We start from the raw sequence: 21269 nt of genomic DNA, 5'->3' as shown, positions 1-21269 counted from the left end.
TAAATAAGAGAAGACCCAACTGTATGCAGCCTATGAGAAACTCATTTCACTGGTGAAAATACACATAAACTAAAAATAAAGGGTTAGAAAAAGATATATCATGCAAATGGAAACCAAAAGTGATCAGTAATAGCTATACACACATCAGATAAAGCAGAAGCTTAAATTTAAAAACTATAAAAAGAGACAAAAACATTACATATTGATTAAAGGATCAATTCAACAAGAAAATATAAGTTGTAAACATATATGCACCTAACTCAGGGCCACCCAAATATATAAAGAAAATAATTGATCTAAAGGGAGAGACAGACTCCAATACAATATTAGTAGGGATCTTTAATACTCCATTTTTCTCTATAGATAGATCTTCCATATAGAATATCAACAAAGAAATACATGCATTGAACCATAGTTTGGATCTACAAACATTTATATAATATTTCATGCAACAGCAGTAGAAGACATATTCTTATTAGCACATGGAACATTCTCCAGGATATGTCATATGTTAGGCCACAAATCAAGTCTCAGTCTTTAAAAACTGAACCACATTATGTATCCTCTTAAACTGCAATGGAATAAAAATACAAATCAATAAGAATGGAAAATATACAAATACATGGAAATTGAATAATATGCTCCTAAATGACCAATGGATAATTGAAGAATTTAAAAGAGAGATCAAAAAATTTCTAGAAATGAGTGAAAATGATAACATAACTGTATACCAAAATCTGTGGTATACTGCAAAAATAGTACTGAGAGGGAACAATAAATACATATATTTAAAAAATAGGCCTCAAACAATCTACCAGTGTACCTCAAAGACAGAAAAGGAAGAACCCAAACCCCAAGTTAGAAAAGAAATAATAAACATCAGAAAAAAATAAAATTGAAACAAACAAACAACAACAAAAAAAAAAACAATGAAACAGTTGATTTTCTGAAAGGATAAGCAAAAATTCACAACTTTAGGCTAATCCAACCATGAAAAGAGAGATATTTATAAAATAAATACAATCAGAGATGAAAACAGACATTACAATTGATATCACAGAAATACAAAGGATCATAAGAAACTACTGTGAACAATTATAAGCTTAAAAACTGGAAAGCCCAGAAGACTTGGATAAATTCCTGAACACATACAGCCTACCACAATTGAAACAAGAAGAAATAGAAAAGTCCAAGCAGGCCAGTAAGATTTAATGAAATTGAAGTAATTAAAAATCACCCATCTGAAAAGTCCAGAAACTGATGACTTTACTGATGAATTCTGTATAATATTTTAAGAACTAAAACCAATTCTTTTTAAATTATTCCAAAAAAGTTGAAATGGAAGGAACTGTGCCTAACTCTTTATACAAATCCAGCAGTGATACCATGACATGAAACCAAATATAAGAAAAAAGAGAAAATTACAGACCCATATCCCTGATGAACACAAATGCAAAAATTTTTAATAAAATACTACCAAACAAAATTCAACAGTACATTAAAAGATCACATCCAATGATCATGTGGGATTCATCCCAGGAATGCAAGGATGATTCAACATACACAAATCAATAAATGTGATACAACATATTAGCATAATGAAGGACACAAATCACGATCATTTCAACAGATGCAGGAAAAGCATTCAATAAGATTCAACATCCTCAGGCTGGGGAGATAGTTTAGTCGGTAGAGTGCTTGCCTTGCATGCACAAGGCCCTGGGTTTGATCCCCAGCACCGCAAAAAAAAAAAAAAGATTCAACATCCTTTCATGATAAAAACTCTCAACAAATTAGGTATAAAAGGAATGCACTAAAGTCTATCCATGAAAAATCCACAGCCATATCTTACTGAATGGGGAAGAGCTGAAAATATTTCCTCTAAGTTCAGAAACAAAGCAAGGATGTCTGTTGTCACCACTCTGGTTTAATAAGGAGTACTGGAAGACTTAGCAAGAACATACAAAAATAGGAGCATTCGTATATGCCAATAGTGACCTTGCTGAAAAAGAAATTAAGAAAGCAATCCCACTCACAGTAACTACCAAAAAAAATGTTTAACCAAGTAAGTGAAAGATCTCTACAATGAAGACTGTAAAACACTGTTGAAAGAAATTTTAAAGGACATGAAAAAAAAATGGAAAGACAAACAATATCCATGAATTGGAAGAACCAATATTATTAAATGGTCATACTACCCAAAACAATCTTATATTCAATGCAATTCCTATCAAAATTCCAATGACTTTCTTCACATAGAGAAAAAAAAATCATCCTGAAATTACATGGAACTACAAAAAGGCCCAGAATACCAAAGCAATTCTGAGTCAAAAAAAAGAGGCATTACCTTACCTAAGTTCAAAATATTCTACAAAGTACAAAGGTACAGTAACTAAAACAGCACAGTACTGGCATAAAAACAGATACACAGAACAATGGAAGAGAATAGAGAACCCAGAAATTTATCCACCTCATACAGCCAATTGATTTTTTACAAAGGTTTCAAGAACTCTGAGTAAGAAAAAGACAGTCTCTTCAATAAATGGTGCTGACAAAATTAGATCAGCATATGCAGAAGGAAACTAGATCCCTTCCTTTCAGAGTTCACAAAAAATCAACTATAAATGGATCAAAAACATAAATATTAAACAGAAACTGAAATTACTAGAAGAAAATGTAGTGTAAACAATTCAAGACTTTGGTGTAGGCAATGGAGTTAAATCAAACCAAGGAGTTACTGCACAGCGAAAGGGGAAATCAACAGAATTAAACAGCAGCCTACAGAATGGGAGAAGGTATTTGCAGACCTTTCATCTGACAAGATATTGATTTTCAGAATATGTAAGAATCTCAAAAAGCTGAATATCCAAACAACAAACCAATTTTTAAGTTGGGCTAAAGAACTAAGCAGACTTCTAAGATGACCTACAGATGGCCAACAAGCACATGAAAAACTGCTCAATCTCACTAATCATCTAGGAAATGCAAATCAAAACCACAAGATGTTATCTTACCCCAGTTACAAGGGCTATCACCAAAAACTGACAAATGCTGTAAAGGTTGTAGAGAGAAAGGAACTCTTACACTATTGAAGGGAATGTAAATGAACAGTCATTATGGAAAACACTACAAATCTAAAGGAGAAAATATTATACCAAAAAGATACTTGCACTCCCATGTTTATTGCAGTAACATTCACAACAGCTAAAATATAGGATCAGCCCAGATGCCCTTCAGTGGATGAATGGATAAAGAAAATATGTATATACACAGTGGAATATTATTTGACCATAATAAAATCCTCTTATCTCCAGCAATGTGAAGGGAACTGGAGATCATTATGTCAAGTGAAAGAAGTCAAACAGAAACTCAAATACCACATGTTCTTGCACATTTACAGAAACTGACAAGTCAACCTTGTAGAAAGGAAAGTGATCACTGGAGACTGAGAAGTCAGGAGTGGGGTGGGAAACAAGTCAGTAAGAGGCACCAAAACAGTGGAGGAATCACTTCTGGTTCTTTAGTAGGGAAACTATAGGTTGAAAATCTATATTTCAGAATGACTAGAAGAGTACAAAATCCGCACACATAAAAGTGATCAATGTTTAAAAAGATGAAAATGCATATTACCCTGACTTGATTGTCATATACATGTATCAAATTATAATATACCTCATAAAAATGTACAAATGTTATATCTCAATTTATAAAAACAAATATTGTAGTAAAAGTTCTTCTAAACTTCATGGAATACCATTTAACACCCATTCCATAAAGTACAATTTCTATCATTAACAAAAAATAATTGAGTGATTGAGCGCGTGTATAATATGCACAGGGCCCTGGGTCCAATCCTCAGCACTATGGGGAAAGGGGACAAAAAGATTAGAACAAGTTCCTCAGAACAAGTTAAATTTGATCCACAAATTTTAACAGTGTATGAAGCAAGTCATAGATTTAGTTTTCAGTCCTTTTTCCAATCAATGGAAGTAAAATCTGTTTTTAATTCCATTATGATGTATGTTTGAGTCATTTCTTCCTACGACAAGGAGGCATGGTCTAATTTAAGTCTAGGTAGGCTTATGAAAATGAACTAAATGAATAAGTACCTGATTTTGTTGGCTCAGTGGTACTTTTACCTCTTTGATATGATTTCCTCCAGAAAAATCAGGATTCTGCTTTGCTTAGTGGGACTGATGCCAACCATAGCAGTCATTTTGTACAGAGCTATTCTGAGAAGGCAGTCATCTCTTCAGTAGTAGTAAACGGCTTTGTATTTTATTATTTCATCTTTAGAACATAATGAAAGACATGGTTTTTAGTTTTTGAAACTAGATTTGAAAGGCTTTTCTGCTGCATGTTATCCCCACAATGCCCAACAGTGGGGCTCTGTGGAGTTAATCCTCTTCCTGTGAATCCCTGCTGCCATGGAGAAAATGAAGAGAGCTTGGGAAAAACTTCAACTTACTGTGAATCTTTGTCTTAAAAAGTCATTTATTTTCCTTCTATTTACTATTTTCCATCCTATGAAAGAGTTTCTCTTACAGTGAATCTTATTTTTATGCAATCTCATTAATAAGCCATACCTTTATAGACTAGTTATGAATTGCTTATTTTCCATTAGACTAATACAATACATGTTAGCTATAGATATTATTAGTTCTAGGACAAGACTGGAAGACAAGACTTTAGAAGTTGAAATGAATGGTAAAATACATACCAAATAGTGGTTCTACAAATGACATTGTTCCCCAGTCCTTGCCTTCTCCATCAACTACATTAAAAGCGTTTCTCGGTGGACATAGCCTGTAGTTAGTTAGTTTAGCATTTCTCATGTTAGTTTAGCATTTTTCCTGTTTTTTATTTGTTTGTTTGTTTGTTGTTTTTTTGGTACCAGGAATTGAATGCAGGGATTCTTAACCACTGAGTCACATCCCCAGCCCTGTATTATATTTAATTTTGAGACAGGGTTTTGCTGAATTCCTTCAGCCTTGCTAGATTGCAGAGGCTGGCCTTGAACTTGTGATCCTCCTGTCTCAGCCTCCTGAGTTGCTGGGATTACAGGCATGAGCCACTGCACTGGGCCTTTCCTGGTCATTTCTTTCACTGAAAAAACAAATCTAGCTGAAGATTCAGACTCATATGAACAAAATCATACCTTCCTGAGAAAGCAGTAGACTTGTACACTTAGATTAATTGCAGAGAAAATGAGAATGAATTGGGAGAATAATTCTACTTTTAATAATATTGATATCCAATGAGGACATTAAATACAGACTCAGGACAAAGGAAAACAATCAACTGCTATGTTTGCACACCATGAAAATGAAAATCAGTCTACTGCTTCCTTCTTTCTCCTGACTTATATCACCAGATAAGGTACCTGTCTCTGTTTTTATTTCATTTTGTAACTCTTGGCAACAGCATTAACTATGGCCTATATCAATAGGCATTGGATAACTCATCAGTTACTGACCTGGAAGGTCAGTGGATTGCTACCTGCATTTCACAAAAGCTGCGTTTTGGGGGTGGCTATCAGTGTGTTTTTTTTAGTATTGGCACCACAAAACATCTGAAGTCACTCTTACAGTTGTTTCTTGTTTCTTCTCAGATTACAGTTCCTGGACATGATCCATATCTCACAAAGGTGGTTATTCCAGAGAAATCCCAGAACTTCAGTGCTCTTAAAAAGGATTTTCTACTTCCAATCCAAGGGCAAGTGGATTCTATCCTACTATCAAATCCTTCATGCCCAATGATTCCTTTATACAAAACATTGCCAAGCCACTCAGCTGCAACAAAGCCTAGTTTGTTCTTATTTTTAGTGACTCTTTTGCACACATTTTTCAAATAAAGAAAAATGTGAAACTCAACCCCCATCACCACCTGGAATCAGGGATTACTCACTCCAGGTTACTGCAACTCTAACTCCCTCATGGGACCTCAACTGGATAAACTCCAGTCTTCCCTAAGAAGAGAAATGGATATTTCCAAGTTCTGCAATAAGCAATATGTGGTGATAATGAAAGGAATGATTCAGTCTTGAATGATGAATGGAAGATACCTGCCTATCAAGTACTGCCCATTTACAAATTAATCTTTAAGTCATTTTAGAAATTTGTAATTTAAACTTGAGAGGTAAAACAGAAGTTCCTGCAAGGAAAAATAAAAAAGAACTAGTCATCTATTGCAAGAGCCAGCTGACTATAAACAACAAAAATGAACATTTATTAATCACTTACTGTATAACAGATCTTGCCATGCTATTTGTAAAGGTAGTACTAAATACAGAAGAAATAAAACAAATAGTTTTGCTGATGTTCTAAAGAGATGTGAGAAAATAGGTAAACATGTCTCAGTGGCCTAAGAAAATACAGCCCTGATGGGATGAAAGGTATGTCTACAGAGTCCCAAAGAAACACATCAGTTGAGGAAGTGTCTTTCCTTCCGGAGTTGGTGTCCCTGCCTTTCTGCGCCTGGATGCACAATCCTGTTATGACAACTACCCCCAAATGTGTAACACTAGTCTCTTGCCTGAGCTTCAGATGCGCATCCAACTGCCCACCAGACATGTTCACCTGGATGTGACCTAGAGGTGCCTCACATTCATCATGTTAAAAATTGAGCATAATTTTTCCCCTGGTGCTTTCCTTCCTGTTACCTTCTCTATCTCATTTACTGGTGTCACCATGCCAGGAATCTGAGAGTCATCCTCCATACGTCCTCTTTCTTCCTCATCTCCTACATTCAGTCACTAAAATTATTATCAACACTAATTCCACCCTCTCCTGTCCATGACGATTAATATTGCAGTAAGCCCTCTTATCTCATCTGCACAACTGCAACAGCTTCCCCATTCTCAGTCCATCCTACACACAGCACTGAAGAAGGGCGATACTTAAAGTTCAACAATCAGCTGCTTCTATTTCCTAAACATATAAGATACTGTACTGCTTGTGTTCCCTGTATCCAGAATATCATTCTGACTCACTGCATTTTATTTCCTACTCCTCCATTAAAACTCCAATTATCAACTCCACCAGGAACCCTTTAATGACCAGGATCTCACAAAATTCCATTCCATACCTTCCCAGGCAATCTGGGGACAGAGACCTTTCCTCTGTTGTGCCCCAGAATAAACTCGTTATCTCTGTTATTGAATTTACAACACTGTAGTGTGATCTTCTACTTCATGTATGCCTTCTTCAGTAGAGTATGTTTTCTACTTGTTTGAAAAATTCATGTTTATAGCCTCAGAACTTAGTACAAGATAGAAACTTAAGGAACAAATGAACAAAGGGTTCCAGCAACCTGCTACTCCCAGACCCTTCCAGAAACTATAAGGCTTTTCATCCTTTTAGGAAACTACATCTTATGGCAATCTCTAGCTCACTGGTAACAATGACAAAAATGTTTTCGTGTATATTTCAAGAAAATTCCAAATACAGGACTTTTACTTGTATTTATTGTAAGGTTTGTAGTAAGGGTATTTTGTTACTTGTTAATAACACCACAAGCTATATTTTCTTACCAGAAGACAAAATTTTTGCCATTAGCAATCAATTTTGAAGCTACTCTTCTTTACCATGAGAGTTAACCTATCTTAATACACAAGAACTAAGGGGGAGGCAAAGGATCCAGCAAAAAAGCAGTCACAACTCTGGTGGGCAGATGTCTCAAGGGTTGTGTATTGCTCATGAAAAGTGAGTTCCCTTGTTTTAAATTGAAAAATCTGCAATATCTGAAAATGAAACCACACTGCACTTGGTACATGGTTAAGGCTTGAGAACCACAAAGAATTGAGGTGCTACATGGGCATTTGGGTGCCAAGTTTATTCTACATGCATGAAATCATACATGCTAATAACAATAGTACTTGTAAACTTTTTAACTACTTGTAAAATCTGGTAATAACCTGAATATCTTGATCATTTTCATTTAAGCAGTAATTTATTACATACTTGAAAGTATGTATTAATAGTACCAAAACTGGTTTTGGTATACTACATATAAAAGCATGTAAGACTAAACTTGATTTATCATCATCAGACCTCAAAGGTTTTTTTTCCTTTTTTTTTTTTTTGGTTTTTTTTTTTTTTTTTTTTTGGTGCGGTGCTGGGGGTTGAACCCAGGGCCTTGGTTTGCAAGGCAAGCACTCTACCAACTGCGCTATATCCTCAAAGTTTTCAACTGGGCATTCTAAGCTATAACTTTTCCTTTTCTAAGATTGCAGTTTTTAAAGGAGCATAAAACTAAAATCTGAAGTAGTTCATGACCCTTAATGTAAATTTCTTCTGAAATGTTTAAATCAAAAATTTATATCAAAATCAAATTTTAAATCATTAAAAGACAAACAGGGCTAGGGGTGTGGCTCAGTGGTACATACAGCATGTACTCAGCACACATAAACCCCTGGGTTCAATCCCCAGCACGCCTCCTGCCAAAAGACAAAATACAACCTGGCATTCTGTGATTAGACCAGATCCCCAAACCTCCCTAACACCTTTCCACACTGTTGCCCATACTCACAGACTAGTAAATATGTGCCTCAAGCTCAACTATAATCCTATAGAAAAAAAAATCAATGTGATAAAGGTTCTCAAGATAGGAGAAAAATGCAGGAGTGATAGGAGCCCTAAATCCACCACACATTTGGTTACCTAAACTAGACCCCTGCTTGACAACCAAGTGGTAGGAGAGACCATACTCTGGTGTCATTTTTGGTGCTTGTTCAGGTGGAAGAAAGACAATTAATATTCAGGTGGACAAATATATTTTGAAGGCAGCATAATATACCTTGTTAAAGGCCAAATCTTTGACCTGAAAACCAAAATGTTACTAAGAATGACCATCTAGTAATATGTAAGGAGCTTTCATGAAGTGTCATAGCTTTCTCATGAGTCTGCTTATGATCAACTTTAATATCTATCTAGATGATGGGGGATATTTTAGAGAAATGTTAAATCCTTACAGACAAATGTCAGTGTTGATTTTGGTGCTTAGTTTATCATATTCAGATAAGCTGCTGAATGTATCAGAAATGTTAAAAGCCTCTTCTCAACATTTCTGAAAGTATTTCTAAGAAATTCATGTTGTGTTTTGTTCAAGAAGCAAATTTGTATTTGTAATATATCTCAATGATGTAAGTTAATTTTATGTTTAGAAAGTATAAATATCTCATACTGAATATCTTTTCCTAGGGAATTCAGAAAAATAAGCATAGCATATTGTCTTATTGCAACAGGGTAAGTTGCTTATTGACAAGTTTGGTTCTTAGTCTGTATTGTAACTGTACAGTTGATGTTTATGACAGATCAGGCTTGTATCTTCCTGACTTTAGGTGGGGGCAGGGGAAGAAAATTATGAGGGCCAGACTGGGTAAAGAGCACCAAGAGTTCCTAATACCTAAAATAGAAGCCTGGGTTTGCTATAGACTTTATCACTAATTAAGCAGATACCATATGTGTTGTTTGTAAACCATTTTATCATATTTTAGCTTGTGAAACTACACAGCCCTCTATAGATGTTTCATAAGAGCTTTTATAAGCATTCTCTTTTATACTATAATCAAGAATTTATTAAAGTACACAAATTGTCTAAGACTAAAGTTTATTGGGGAGGGGCCATGACTACCTCTGAGTTTAGTAAATTTAGAATATTTGATTCTCAATAAAGGATATTCACACAGTAAATGGTGTCTCTTTCCATTATCTTGAAAACAAATTGTTTGCAAGTGTAACAAAGTCCACATACTAAAGAAAACTGATTACCTCCAAATAAACCCTTGAGAAAACCAAATTTAATGCACTTTTATGTGGCAGTCCACATGGTCCTTCTGGAAAAATTTATATGTTGTTTATATTACATATTCCAAATTAACTTGTTAGACTGAGGCAATGTGTTCCACCAATAAAATGATGGGTGAAAAGTGCAAATTCTGGTCAAAAATTTGGGGGCTGGGAAGTAGCTTCGTTTAGAAGCACTTGCATGGTCCTGGGTTCAATACCCAGCACAAAAGAAAAAAAAATCACAATTCACATTAGTGTAGTAAAGAATCTGCAAAATTATGCAGGAAAAGAAATGCATCTCCCAAATATACTTTAGCATGAAACCACTTCTTAAATAATTTATCCTACTATCTCCTTAAACTACCATTTCTAGATTTCCAAACATATTTTAGGAAATGCTGATACAAAGATTTTTATTCTGAATAACAAATTTGATTTTCAAGTGCTTTTGAAACACAGAGCACAATTGTAAACAAAGAAATGAACTCCAATAGGAATTGGAAGAGAGCCTTAAATTCAATACAAAGCCCACTAATATGGACTTTAATCATATGACAGAGGTTGGGCTCAAGTGTACATCTGCCCACAAAAGCATGCTAAATGAACAGATCATGAGAAATATGACTGAATAAACAATGGCTAAGTTAATTACCAATTTCTAAAAAGTGGTATCTTAATTTAGGAAATAAACCAGGAATAATTTTTCTATTTTCAAGAGAATCCATTATGGTGTATTAGGAAACTCTTAGGCAGAAGTTCCCTAAGAGATTTTAGCCAGACTTGAATATTTAAATTTAAACTGATGAATATGAACCCCAGTCCGAATAATCTGTTTAATATTCACATTTTAGTAGTAACAAGCTGGGCATAGTGGCATGTGCCTGTAATCCCAGTGACTCAAGAGGCTGAGGTAGGAGGACTGTAAGTTCAAAGCCAGCCTCAGCAAAAGCGAGGTGCTAAGCAACTCAATGAGATCCTGTCTCTAAATCAAATATGAAATAGGGCTGGGCATGTGGTTCAGTGGTCAAGTGCCCCTGAGTTCAATCCCCAGTACCAAAGTGTGACAAAAAGTCCTATTTGGGGGGGGAAAAAATTGCAGCTATTTATATTACAAAACCCTCTCCCACAAAAGCAGAGTTGAGCTTAAAATCAATTTTTTTTTAGTTGTAGATGGACACAGTACCTTTATTTTTTATGTGGTGCTGAGGATCAAACCCAGTGCCTCACACATGCTAGGCAAGTACTTTACCACTGAGCTACAACCCCAGGCCCAAACTACAATTTAAAAATATTACACGAGGGGAAAAGTTAAGAGTCTAAATAATTCAACCATTTTGGGATGGTACAATTGTTTTGGGGGTACCAGGGATTGAACGCAGGGGCACTTGACCACCGAGCCACATCCCCAGCCCTATTTCGTATTTTATTTAGAGACAGGGTCTCACTGAGTTGCTTAGCACCTTGCTGTTGCTGAGGCTGGCTTTGAACTCCCAATCCTCCTCCCTAATCTGCCTAAGCTGCTGGGAATACAGATGTGCACCACCGCAGCCAGCAGGTACAATTGCTTTGAATTTTCCCACTACTTTTTATTGTAGTGTTTGAACCCTGGGCCTCATGCATGTAAGGGCAAGCACTCTCACTGAGCTACATATACCATCAGTCCCAAGGTTTTCCATATACTGCTGCTTCTGTAAGAAAAGCAACTGATTTACATAGAACCTTAAATTTTATACCCACCAGTTTATATAAATGACTGTTAAGCCTTCTCACATATTCTTTCCAGAGTATACTAAAATAACATTTTGGCTAAAATATTTTTCCTTATTGTCTGTCCTTCAGCATTGAATAATAGTATTTTTATGCAATTCTTTCTTTTTTAAATTTTTTTTCCTTTTTTCTTCTTTTTTTTATTGTAAACAAATAGGATACATGTTGTTTCTCTATTTGTACATGGAGTCAAGGCATACCATTTGTGTAATCATAAATTTACATAGGGTAATGTTGTTTGATTCATTATTTTTTCTTCCCTTCCTCCCCACCCCTCCCACCCCTCTTTTCCCTCTATACAGTCCTTCCTTCCTCCATTCTTACCACCTTCCTTAACCCTAATCCTAAATCTAACCCTAACCCTAATGCTAACCCCTCCCACCCCCCATTATATGTCCTCATCCGGTTATCAGCAAGATCATTCGTCCTTTAGTTTTTTGAGATTGGCTTATCTCACTTAGCATGATATTCTCCAATTTCATCCATTTGCCTGCAAATGCCATAATTTTATCATTCTTTATGGCAGAGTAATATTCCATTGTATATGTATGCCACAGTTTCCTTATCCATTCATCAACTGAAGGGCATCTAGGTTGGTTCCACAATCTGGCTATGGTGAATTGAGCAGCAATGAACATTGATGTGGCTGTATCTCTGTAGTATGCTGATTTTAAGTCCTTTGGGTATAGGCCAAGGAGTGGGATAGCTGGGTCAAATGGTGGTTTCATTCCAAGCTTTCTGAGGAATCTCCATACTGCTTTCCAGAGTGACTGCACTAATTTGCAACCCCACCAGCAATGTATGAGTGTACCTTTTTCCCCACATCCTCGCCAACACCTATTGTTGCTTGTCTTCTTGATAATCGCCATTCTAATTGGGGTGAGATGGAATCTTAGGGTAGTTTTGATTTGCATTTCTTTTATTACTAGAGATGTTGAACATTTTTTCATATATCTGTTGATTGCTTGTACATCTTCTGTGAAGTGTTCATTTCCTTAGCCCATTTGTTGATTGGATTATTTGTATTCTTGGTGTAGAGTTTTTTGAGTTCTTTATAGATTCTGGAAATTAGCACTCTATCTGAAGTATGAGTGGCAAAGATATTCTCCCACTCTGTAGGCTCTCTCTTCACATTACTGATAGTTTCCTTTGCTGAGAGAAAACTTTTTAGTTTGAATCTATCCCAGTTGTTGATTCTTGCTTTTATTTCTTGTGCTATGGGAGTCCTGTTAAGGAAGTCTGATCCTAAGCCAACAAGTTGAAGATTTGGACCTACTTTTTCTTCTATAAGATACAGGGTCTCTGGTCTGATTCCGAGGTCCTTGATCCATTTTGAGTTGAGTTTTGTGCAGGGTGAGAGATCGGGGTTTAATTTCATTCTGTTGCATATGGTTTTCCAGTTTTCCCAGCACCATTTGTTGAAGAGGCTATCTTTTCTCCATTGCATATTTTTGGCCCCTTTGTCTAGTATGAGAAAATTGTATTTATTTGGGTTTGTGTCCATGTCCTCTATTCTGTACCATTGATCTACCTGTCTATTTTGGTACCAATACCATGCCGTTTTTGTTACTATTGCTTTGTAATAGAGTTGAAGATCTGGTATTGCGATACCCACTGCTTCGCTCTTTCTACTGAGAATTGCTTTAGCTGTTCTGGGTTTTTTATTCTTCCAGATGAATTTCATAATTGCTTGCTCTATTTCTGTAAGGTACATCATTGGGATTTTAATTGGAATTGCATTGAATCTGTATAGCACTTTAGGTAGTATGGCCATTTTGACAATATTAATTCTTCCTATCCAAGAACATGGGAGATCTTTCCATCTTCTAAGGTTTTCTTTAATTTCTTTCTTTAGTGTTCTGTAGTTCTCATTGTAGAGGTCTTCCACCTCTTTTGTGAGATTGATTCCCAAGTATTTTTTTTTTTTGATGCTATTGTGAATGGGGTAGTTTTCCTAACTTCTCTTTCTGAAGATTCATCGCTTATGTATAAAAATGCATTGGATTTATGAGCATCGATCCTGTAACCTGCGACTTTACTGAATTCACTTATGAGTTCTAAAAGTCTTCTGGTGAATTTCCAGGTTCCTCTAAATATATAATCATGTCATCAGTGAACAGGGATAGTTTGAGTTCTTCTTTTCCAATTCGTATCCCTTTCATTTCTTTGGTTTGTCTAATTGCTCTGGCTAGAGTTTCAAGGACGATGTTGAATAGAAGTGGTGAAAGAGGGCATCCCTGCCTTGTTCCAGTTTTTAGGGGGAATGCTTTCAGTTTTTCACCATTTAGAATGATATTGGCCATGGGCTTAGCGTAGATGGCCTTTACAATGTTAAGGAATGTTCCCACTATCCCATTTTTTTCTAGTGTTTTGAGCATGAAGGGATGCTGTATTTTATCGAATGCTTTTTCTGCATCTATTGAAATAATCATGTGATTCTTAACTTTAAGTCTGTTGATATGGTGAATGACATTTATTGATTTCCGGATGTTGAACCAACCTTGCATCCCTGGGATAAAACCCACTTGATCGTGGTGCACTATCTTTTTAATATATTTTTGTATGTGATTTGCGAAAATTTTGTTGAGAATTTTTGCGTCAATGTTCGTTAAGGATATTGGTCTGAAATTTTCTTTCCTCGATGTGTCTCTGTCTGGTTTAGGTATCAGGGTGATATTGGCTTCATAGAACAAGTTTGGGAGGGTTCCCTCCTCTTCTATTTCATGGAATACTTTGAGGAGTATTGGAATGAGCTCTTCTTTAAAGGTTTTGTAGAACTCGGCTGAGAACTCATCTGGTCCCAGACTTTTCTTTGTTGGTGGGCTTTTGATGACCTCTTCTATTTCATTGCTTGAAATTGATTTAAGTTGTGTATATCCTCCTTGTTCAGTTTAGGTAATTCATATGTCTCTAGAAACTTGTTGATGTCTTCGAGGTTTTCTGTTTTGTTGGAGTATAGATTTTCAAAATAGCTTCTAATTATGTTTTGTATTTCACTTGTGTCTGTTGTGATATTTCCTTGTTCATTCTGAATTTTAGTAATTTGAGTTTTCTCCCTCTTTCTCTTTGTTAGTGTGGCTAAGGGTTTATCAATTTTATTTTTTCAAAGAACCATTTATTTTGTTAATTTTTCCGATTGTTTCTTTTGTTTCAATTTCGTTGATTTCGGCTCTGATTTTAACTATTTCCTGTCTTCTACTAATTTTGGTGTTGGTCTGCTCTTCTTTTTCTAGGGCTTTGAGCTGTAGTGTTAAGTCATTTATTTGTTGATTTCTACTTCTTTTGTTGAATGCGACCCATGAAATAAATCTTCCTATAAGTACTGTTTTCATAGTGTCCCAGAGATTTTGATATGATGTGTTTTTGTTCTTGCTTACTTTTAAGAATTTTTTATTTCCCTCCTGATGTCTTCTGTTATCCATTCATCATACAATAGCATATTATTTAATCTCCAGGTATTGGAGAAGTTTCTGTTTTTTATTCTGTCATTTATTTCTAATTTCAAACCATTATGATCTAATAGAATACAACGTAGTATCTCTATCTTCTTGTATTTGCTAATAGTAGCTTTGTGGCATAAAATATGGTCTATTTTAGAGAAGGATCCATGTTCTGCTGAGAAGAAAGTGTATTCGTTCTTTGTTGGATGGTATATTCTATATATGTCCGTTAAGTCTAAATTGTTGATTGTGTTATTGAGATCTATGGTTTCTTTATTCAATTTTTGTTTGGAGAATCTATCCAATGGTGAGTGAGGTGTATTAAAATCGCCTAGTATTATTGTGTTGTGGTCTATTTGATTTCTGGAATTAAGAAGGATTTGTTTGATGTACATGGATGAGCCAATGTTCGGGGCATAGATATTTATGATTGTTATGTCTTGCTGATTTATGCTTCCCTTAAGCAGTATGTAATGTCCTTCTTTATCCCTTCTGACTAGTTTTAGCTTGAAGTCCACATTATCTGATATGAGGATGGATACTCCAGCTTTTTTGCTGAGTCCATGTGCATGGTATGTTTTTTCCCATCCTTTCACCTTTAGTCTATGGGTATCTCTTTCTATGAGACGAGTCTCTTGCAGGCAGCATATTGTTGGATTTTTCTTTTTAATCCAATCTACCAGTCTATGTCTTTTGATTGACATAGGCCATTAACATTAACATAGGCCATTAACATTCAGGGTTATTATTGTGATATGATTTGTATTCCCAGTCATTTGACTCATTTTTGTTTTTGACATGATTTGGTTTCTCCTTTATTTGGCTATTCTTTTAGGCTAGTTCCTCCCGTTGCTGATTTGCATCGTTGTTTTTCATCTCTTCCTCATGGAATATTTTGCTGAGAATGTTCTGTAATGCCGGCTTTCTTTTTGTAAATTCCTTTAGTTTTTGTTTATCATGGAAGGATCTTATTTTGTCGTCAAATCTGAAAGTAAGTTTTGCTGGGTATAAGATTCTTGGTTGGCATCCGTTTTCTTTCAGGGCTTGGTAAATGTTGTTCCAGGCCCTTCTAGCTTTTAGGGTCTGGATTGAAAAATCTGTTGATATTCTTATTGGTTTCCCCTGAATGTAATTTGATTCTTTTCTCTCACGGCCTTTAAAATTCTGTCTTTATTTTGTATGTCAGGTATTTTCATAATAATGTGCCTTGGTGTGGGTCTGTTGTAATTTTGTATATTTGGAGTCCTATAAGCCTCTTGTACCTGGTTTTCCATTTCATTCTTCATATTTGGGAAATTTTCTGATATTATTTCATTGAATAGATTGTTCATTCCTTTGGTTTGTTTCTCTAAGCCTTCCTCAATCCCAATAATTCTTAAATTTGGCCTTTTCATGATATCCCATAATTCTTGTAGATTCTGTTCATGATTTCTTACCATCTTCTCTGTTCAACTTTGTTTTCAAGGTTAAATATTTTGTCCTCAATGTCTGAGGTTCTGTCTTCCAGGTGTTCTATCCTATTGTTTATGCTTTCTATGGAGTTTTTAACTTGGTTTATTGTTTCCTTCATTTCAAGGATTTTTTTTTTTTTTCAGTATCTCTAACTCTTTATTGAAATGATCTCTTGCGTCCCATATTTGCTCTTTTAACTGTTGATTGGTGTGACCATTTAATGCCTGCATTTGCTCTTTCATCTCCTTGTTTGCTTCCCTGATTGTTTTACTTATGTACATTCTGAACTCCCTTTCTGACATTTCTTCTGCTGTGCTGTCATTGGGTTTTATTGATATAGTATCTAGGTTTGTTTGGGACATTTTCTTCCCTTGTTTTCTCATATTTGTCAGATGTCAGTGGGACTCTGAGATATTGCAGATTTCCTCTATTGGCTTATAGTGTCCCTGTAGATTTCCAGTGTATCACCTCCCAGCCTTCCGTAGCCTGAAGTCTTGGAGGAACTTGATAATGCAGTGCTTCCGAAGAAAGCTGCCCGTAGCCCGCTACTGGTTCCAGGGCTTGGAGCTGGCTCTGTGCGGAAAGGCTCTCACTGGGCGGTCTGCTCCGAGAAGCTGGCCGTGAAAGGAGCCTGCCGCTGGAGGGAGCAGGGCTACCTGGGGAAGACTCTAGCTGTCCTGCCCTGCTCTGAGAAACTGCCCTATCTGGGCCTGCCACCCAGGCCGAGCTTCACCTGGTGGGGGAGACTCACCCCGTGGCTCTATTTTAGTCTGAGTCTCTCAATGCCTCCCCTTCTTGAATCCTGGGTTCTGGAGCGACAGGAGATGCAGTCACCCTCTAGTCCGCCATCTTGGATCGTCTCTTTCTTTTTTTTAAACAACTGACAACTCCCACATTTCTTTGCTCTCTAAACTAGTAATTTCTCTTCTTGAACCTATTCTCTCAGCACTTTCAGGAGTCTACCACTGGTGGGTACCTGACTTCAGTCCTCCCACTGTGATGCTTCTGCCTTGTCATCAAGTACTCAACTCTGGAGATTACTTTTCTTGTATGCTTCTTATGCTTATTAAAAAAAAAGAAAAAGTATTTTTCTATATATATTTTTTTAAAAAAGCTTTTTAGTTGTTATAAGTCTGACACATTATGAATTCTTAAATATCAGTCTCCTTAGATTGCTTTCTCAATTTTTCGTTACACAGCTTTTTAACTAGCCATGAAAAAATTTTCCTCTTCAAAAATCAGAAAACTGCATGGATTTTTCACTGCCAATCAACATTCTCTATTGAATGCTTATGGCATACAGTACATTTTATCTAGTCCTTAGGGGAAAGTCACAAAAGGATGTCACATCCGTTGTAGAGAGAAAATACAAAGGAACATATTGTGAACAAAGTTGAGAGAGAATGTATAAAAAAGGGTTAATTCAAGGTTATCTCAACTGTATTTTGGAAATGACTAGGTCAGGAATGGATGCAAGAGAATACTATTAATCCACAATTTATCACAAATGCCTATTACCTGCCAGATCCTATTCTAGGTCTATATGTTTATTATATAGATATCTATATAATAGACAAATCTGTAATTTTGAATTTACCTTTCCCACTAAAGGAAGCTTATGAATAGTGTTGCAGCAAAAAAGGGTGTGATGGTAAAAGTACCCATTTTATAAAGCTCTAAAAGTCTAAAATGATCAAGCAGAACATCATATATAATACCCAACAAGCAGTCTTTTTCAGTAATTAAATCAGGGATGTGATATCACAGTATCTAAAATATTACCTATTTACAAAAATGGGGGAGATAAAAGGCATTGAAGTAGGCTGAGAACATATATCAGTGGTAGAGTGAATGCTTAGCATATAAGGCCCTGAATCAATTCCCAGCACCCCATGCCAAAAAAAAAAAAAAAGGCATTGAAGACTTGGGGAGATGTTACTATGACCTTGAAGGAAGGCCCAAATAATAATGGGTGGCAGCCTCAGAAGTTGTGAACCAAAAATAAACCCACACACAAGTATTAAAATTTAACTCTAAGAATCAACAAGGGGTTGGGGTTCTGGTTCAGTGGTATAGCGCTTGCCTAGTACACATGAAGCACTGAGTTCAATCCCCGGCACCACCTAAAAAAAAATAAAATAAAATAAAGGTATTGTGTCTGTCTACAACAAAGAATATTTAAAAAGAAAGAAAGAAAGAAAGCAAAAGAACGAAATTCATCCATCCAAAATGATGGTAACTTTAAAAATTTAAAAGATGAACTTTTGGAGTTAGGAAGGTGAAAGATGCTATTTTGATAAGTTGACACTAAGGTATTAGGATATTTAAGTAGTACTCTGAAAGCCACAGAGATGTGGGCTTGAAATGAGAGGAAAAATTTTTTGTTGTTGTTCTAAAACACGTTTTTTTTTTTTTTTTTTTAATCAATCTTTAAATGAGTTTAAAAAAAAAAAAGTGTGGGATTCAAGTATGTTTCAGTATCATCTCTTCCCTAAAAAAAGGAAAAAAAAAAAAAAATTATCACTCTCCTTTGCCCAAAATACTAAATGATAGTAAATACATCATCTCATATACATTATATTGAACCTATGAGGTCTTTCTGCTTATTGCTTCACTGTTTTTGCTCAAATTTATGTTGCTTTTGATTTTATAACTTGTTAAAATATTCAATGCTTCCAAACACCTTCTATATGCAAGTGCTTTCAGAAACTTATCTTTATAATGCCTTATTTGTAAAAGCAAAAATTCCATATCATAAAGGCTGCATAAGTAGCTCAGAGGTCAATATCCATCCTCACCACCATACTCACAATTCCTATGAAATAAGTGAAAACAAGCAGAGTACTAGAAAATATGGACACAAATTTTTTCCCCCCAGTGCTGGGGACCAAACCCAGGACTTCGAACAAGTGCTCTAACACTGACCACACCCCCAACCTGCATGAACTGGTATTTTTTAAGCTGAGGAAATTTTTTGTAAACATCAAAACCAAATTCAGCATCCAACTATAAGCAACAATTATAAACTTTTCACAATACAATGCCATGATTAACTTAGTTTATAGATGGACACACTAGCACCTTTAAAACACTTATTAAAAATTACAGGGGCTGGGGAGATAGCTCAGTCGGTAGAGTGCTTGCCTTGCAAGCACAAGGCCCTGGGTTCAATCCCCAGCACCCAAAAAAAAAAAAAAAAAAAAAAAAAAAAAAAAAATTACAAAAATCTAAGCTAAATGTTGCCAAGAGCTATCTATCCCTCTGGGTGTGGGATCCACATGCTCTTGCTTTAAAAGCCAGCTTCAAGATTCAGGTCCCAAACATTTAATAAATTCATACCAAACACCTACATCAACACATCAAAAAGTGGTGACCCAAGCGAGCTGCACAGGAAGAAAACAGCAATTTCTGCTCCTACTAACCTGCAACGTCACGTTTGTATTCAATATCTCAGAGGCTCCAAACTACAGTATACTTTCAAAAGAGGACATGGTGACTCCAAAAGGAACATTTAGATTTGTACCTTTGACCCAAATAGGTTATTATGAAAAAACTGCTTACAAGATCCAATAATTACATTCTTGAAACCATTCTTATACATTTAATAAACTTTATTTGTAAATCAATAAATAATATATGTATATTAAACCTAAAAATTTAGAAAGACTACATTAGTAATCAATACCAACTCCATTCGCAAGGCTGAATGTTGAATAATTAGCATTCACTACAAACATGTGAATGTGTGTCACTTATGATTCTCCTCAGAAAAGATGGATTATTCTTAGTTCTTCCTTAGTCAGTCTTGTAAATTCCAAATTAATAAAGTTTTATTGTTTCAGAACTGCAAAAGCTAAAGTACGCATCCCTTTAGGCATTTGCTTGTAACTTATATATGTATAGATGGGTAAGTCATGGAGGTGCTGATGCTTTTGTTTTTGAAGTTTAAACCAACAATGTATTGTTAGTAGCTGGATGTGCAAAATAATCCTTTGGTTCTATTCTAAATTTACAATCAGCTTTTTTGTTTGTTTGTTTGCGGTGCTGGGGATTGAACCCAGGGCCTTGTGCTTGCCAGGCAGGCACTCTACCAACTGAGCTATATCCCCTCAGCTTTTTATTATCCTCCATTGAGTATGTACAATTGTCACAGATGGGGTAAAAATACCGGGACTTTAAATGAAGGTGGTTATTTTTGCCTAAGATTATTTCATTATTATCAAGAAGTTAATTTACAGAGAGATAATTTCAGAATGCCATGTTCTGACCCTGTCTTTCTTGAAGCAAAGTGATGCATAATTTCTGAATAATTCAGAGAGAAGTCACAACCTTTCCAGATAGTTTCAAAACAAACAGTTCTGTTTATCAAACTTCAGAATTAATCTTCAGAACTCACTGGTTTCCAAAACAAGCCTCAAGTCAAATTCTGAACCCTGGGGAACTATTAAAAACCACACAACTTAGTCTATGAAGGTGTTTCAAAGTGTCTTTAACAATGGTTTTTCAGCTTATAGGAAACAATATAATTGTCAGGACAATTCCACATTTTATAAGGGAAACAAAGTTATGGCTATTCTCAACTGACCTCATTACCACCTACCCCTTACTACATATAACGGAGGCTAGAGAATAAGTTCGTTTTTACTTAGATAGCACCAAATATAACTATCAACTTATGAAAGAACAGAGATCAGAGAGTTTCAGAGTATCTAAACAAATTTTTTTTTGGTACCAGGGATTGAACCCAAGGCACTTAACCATGTACTCCCACCGATGTATATCCCCATCACAGTGTTGAGTCTTTGTTTTTTAATTGTTATCT

General features: G+C 35.6%; 1 protein-coding gene across 1 annotated transcript in view; it reads left to right on the top strand.

Moving 5' to 3' along the window:
* The window catches only part of Cpm (carboxypeptidase M), a 66400-nt gene extending 60073 nt beyond the window's left edge, over nt 1-6327 (top strand). The window contains exon 9 of the mRNA XM_047550217.1: nt 5612-6327. Coding sequence (XP_047406173.1) covers nt 5612-5854 — 243 coding nt within the window. The 3' untranslated portion in view covers nt 5855-6327. The remainder of the gene's footprint in view (nt 1-5611) is intronic.
* The last annotated feature ends 14942 nt before the right edge of the window (nt 6328-21269 follow it).

Source organism: Sciurus carolinensis, chromosome 4 (assembly GCF_902686445.1).
Source record: "Sciurus carolinensis chromosome 4, mSciCar1.2, whole genome shotgun sequence".
Classification (NCBI taxonomy): Eukaryota; Metazoa; Chordata; class Mammalia; order Rodentia; family Sciuridae; genus Sciurus; species Sciurus carolinensis.
The sequence above is the reverse complement of the archived record's forward strand: the minus strand, read 5'-3'. Positions and strand labels throughout refer to the sequence as shown.